The sequence below is a fragment of the Nuphar pumila genome, chromosome 8 (assembly GCF_984573655.1).
Source record: "Nuphar pumila chromosome 8, dmNupPumi1.hap1.1, whole genome shotgun sequence".
Taxonomy (NCBI): Eukaryota; Viridiplantae; Streptophyta; class Magnoliopsida; order Nymphaeales; family Nymphaeaceae; genus Nuphar; species Nuphar pumila.
The window spans coordinates 122,316,946-122,320,729 of record NC_143256.1 but is presented as its reverse complement, the minus strand read 5'-3'; the positions used below and the strand labels follow the sequence as shown (position 1 = coordinate 122,320,729).

Genomic DNA, 3,784 nt, shown 5'->3' with positions numbered 1-3,784 from the left:
ACCAACATATACTTAGAGGCTCTCATAGGACTCAAACTGGAGCAGTTCCCAACTTCCTATAAGGAGGAATGTTAACTCCCACAACAATTCAAGTTTCCCTGATGCAATGTAGGGTTGAAACTTGAAAGCAGGTAGACACTCCAAAGGTGCATGTATATAGCATGGCCTGCAACTCTCTCGCACACAACCACGCCCCTCTTAAGCTCTATTTGTGTTTGTTCAAACTCATTTTTACCAGATTTATTGTGTATTATGCATGTTGAATTGTGCAACAGCATTCCTAGGAAGATTTTCCTGCTACAGATGGGAAATTTTAGCAGCTTTATTGATGGCGTCACTTCTCCAAAGTCCACACAAGACAATAAATCACCTTCATTGTCGGTAGATTACAATAAGAAAAAGAAGCAGAAGCAGTTTTTTCCACCACAGAAACACCTCTCAAACTGGGTCAAAGTAATATCAATCATATTAAAGTGATGATTGGTACCAGAACAAAAAGGACAAACAAACATACAACAGGACCTTGTAGAGCCAGGTTTTTTCAATGTTTTGATTTTCGATTGCTCTTCTCCTCGATTCCTGATTGAGAGAATCGCTCTCTGAGGACTCCAAGAACCTCCTCCATCTTCACACCTTTATTTGCAAGCAGGACCATGGAATGGTACAACACATCTGCCATCTCCGATGCTGTTCGTTTCTTGTCTTCAGCGTTCTCCAGTGTTTGGCACAATTCATCAGCCTCTTCCCTATAAAAAGCCATTTCTCATGGTCAGAAAGATGCAGTTTAATGATAAGAAAAAACACAACCATCTATGGCATGAGAACAAACAAAACCATCCATAAAATGATTTCTTGACAACTACAAATCAAAGATGACATTCACCTTGTTGATGAAAGTAGTTTGAAATATATCGATCAATGACACATGTTTTGTGCATATGTTGCTTCTTCACAAGTTCCTAATAATTGGCTACCTATTGAGATTTATATGACCATGGTCAGCAGAGTCTATTGCGATTTTGCATGTAGTTCTTCTATAAAGCTGGAGTATCTAGTTCAACAGTTCCACTCTAAAGCTGGGGTTCCTAGTTTAATCATCTATGGTGCAGTTTTACATGATGCATGATGAAGATTTTTCTGGCCTTAATAGATAGCACTTTACCAAGACCTTAAAATGTCTAACTTTCTAGTTTAAGCCATCAGAACTATGGATAGAAAAGAGGAATCAAAGCCTTGAAAACCAACTGCGGAATGAGAGTATTTTGTATGGCAGTAACAATGACCTAGAGAAAACTTGGCTACTTTCTTGCATTCTTTGATATATGATTACTTGATTGAAGAGTAACGTTAACCACCATCATGATCCATAAGAAGACATACCTGATTTTGGAGCATAGGAGCTTTTCATCAATCAATAGCTTCTTTGTCCATGAAGGTTTTGCATTTTGTGCCACCCCAATTTCAGCTTTACGTTGAACAATGGTGGATTCAAGGGAGTACAAAGTTGTCAATGCCAACCTGTTTTCTTCAGCCTGTAATAAGATTGGTTGGATCAAATTTCATGAATAACTAACACCGAGAATAATAAACACCGAGTAAGAAAAGAGTATACCAAAGAGGACAAGCCATAAGTGTCCCAATCAACAAATAGCAGTAAGGCAAGACCTCAGACTAAGAAAAGAAATAACAGCAAAAGATTAAGATCATAAACCTGCAGAGGTTTTAACACATCAGCGACTGAAGTATAATAGCAGGTCTCTGCACCCGTGTGACAAGTTGGTCCATCAGGCTTGCCAAGATAGATTATCTGCACCAAAAAGAACAAAAAAGAAAGAAAAAATAAACTCATTCGTCTGAACCTAAGCTGCTTATCAAAGACGAATAAATGAATTCTGTCGAGGAAAAAAACATCAAAAACTTAAGGAATCCAAAACTTACAGAGTCCCGGTCACAATCAAGAAAGACATCATGAACGTTGATGAAATTCATCGAAGTTTCTCCCTTAGTCCATAGTGATTGCCTGGATCGGCTGTAAAAAGTGGCTTTTCGTGACATAAGGGTCGTAGCAATTGCATCCTTGTTTGCAAAACCCTGCATCAGTATAGCTCCAGTATCTATATTTTGGGCGATAGCCACCACCAAGCCTTTTTCATCCCATTTAATGCTATCCAACAATAAATCCACCTACATTTAGTGATGATTCGTCACAATTTTTGTTACCATTAGCGTCATACTTAAGAAAAAACAGAAAACAAAAGGAGAAAACACAAGATTTCAAGCACATAGTAGAAACAACTAGACATGAACGCGACTCTGTATACAATTAGACATAAAATTTCAGTCTTTTGCTAAGGATATGATTCAGATAAAACACTGAGAGTTAAGCAACTGAAAGTTCTAACATATACTTTGACGTATCTAGATAAAAATGTCAATATGCATAAATACTATAAGATTACAATTCGTTCTAAGGTTAGAAAAGGAAGATGTACTAAAGCGTTCTGTACACATCATATCAATTCTTCCTGATCAGTATTCCCCGTTCCAACTGAAACCCCTCCATACGTTCAAGATTTTATGTAGTCCTCTGAGAGATCCAATCCATTCGAATTTTGTCGCACCAGTTTCAAATCTTATCTCTATGTAGTGGTATAACAAAACCTCCAAAATTTCGACCTAAATGTGAAACCTTTAAGATTCAAAACTAAACTTCTAAGTGAAAACTGGAACAACCTCACGAAAGAAGCATCAAAACCCGCAGAATCCAAACCAGAATTCAAATTTTCATATCCAAAACTAATACTTCAAGTAAAATACCGAAGAAAAGACCTGAAAACCCCTAACTCAAGCAAAGAGATAAAGAGAACGCAGACGCGGAAGAAAGGCGAACCCTGCTCGCTTCAGGATCAATACACGCCTGCGAGTTCCGAGAATCAGAGACAGCCTTCGGTGAGACGACGATCGCCCTCCTCATGCTTCCGTCGCCAGAATAGGCTTTCCGGCGCCGGAGATGACCGGAACTAAGCTTCTGCCCGCAGACGAAGGAGCTCGAGGAGGAGATGCGACTGTTGGAGGGGACAAAGGACGGAGATGGACGGACGCGATTCGCAGAATCGGAGGGAGCTAGGGTTTTGGAAGAAGAAACCCTACAGATCCCGATCGTCGCCGTCGCCATTTCCTCTCTCTCTCTACTTTCTTTTTCTTCCTCGCAGAGACGAGAGAAGCTCTTAACCAGATTCGGAACTTCACTGTGGGTCATGAGCCGGATCCAAATACGAATTTGGACCCACTCTTTAGAATAGATATTGCATTGGGTCCAGTATAGTTGGACTTGGACTTATGCCTGCAAGGGCTCTTTTTTTTTTTAAAGGCAAGCTGCAGAACAACAGCCACCCCCATGTGGCAGAGGGATTCGATCATGGGCCTTCAGCTTGACACAGGACCCGCTTATCACATGGGATACCTACAAGGGCTCTGGTCATGTTGCAGCATTCATTTTATGATTCTCACAAGTCGACGAAATGTTACGAGTTCGAAACCCACAAGAGGCATCCCTTGCCGCAAGGTTGAAACAAGATGTACTTCAGAAGGTCCTGTCCCAAGTTGAAGGCTCAGGTTCGAATCCTTCTGCGACATGGGACTTAAGAGATATCTGGTAGGGGTCTGCCTAACCCCAGCTTGCCTATAAAAAAAAATCCTCTCTCTCGTGCACACACACGCACACGATTGTCTTAAGTGCCTTCAACCATTACTTATTGAGTAAATGAGTGATCAGATGATCTGA

The 3,784-nt window shown here is 40.5% G+C and overlaps 1 protein-coding gene across 1 annotated transcript; it reads right to left on the bottom strand.

The window, feature by feature from the left end:
• Window positions 1-301: 301 nt before the first annotated feature.
• LOC149830503 (histidine biosynthesis bifunctional protein hisIE, chloroplastic-like) lies at window positions 302-3,183 on the bottom strand. Its single transcript, XM_090016555.1, has 5 exons — window positions 2,891-3,183; window positions 1,939-2,184; window positions 1,712-1,807; window positions 1,381-1,532; window positions 302-746 (listed from the first exon to the last, which is right to left on the bottom strand). The coding sequence occupies exons 1-5, from the start codon at window positions 3,173-3,175 to the stop codon at window positions 542-544; spliced, it is 984 nt and encodes a 327-aa protein (XP_089872681.1). The 5' UTR covers window positions 3,176-3,183; the 3' UTR covers window positions 302-541.
• Between the last annotated feature and the right edge of the window lie 601 nt (window positions 3,184-3,784).

What these genes read in the sequence shown, in the direction of transcription:
- LOC149830503 (XM_090016555.1), bottom strand. Translation starts at nt 3,175, where the DNA reads ATGGCGACGGCGACGATCGGGATCTGTAGGGTTTCTTCTTCCAAAACC. An exon ending in ATGTGTTAAAACCTCTGCAG is followed by an intron (nt 1,533 to 1,711) that starts GTTTATGATCTT and finishes ATCTTATTACAG; the next exon opens with GCTGAAGAAAACAGGTTGGC. An exon ending in CTCCTATGCTCCAAAATCAG is followed by an intron (nt 747 to 1,380) that starts GTATGTCTTCTT and finishes GGCTTTTTATAG; the next exon opens with GGAAGAGGCTGATGAATTGT.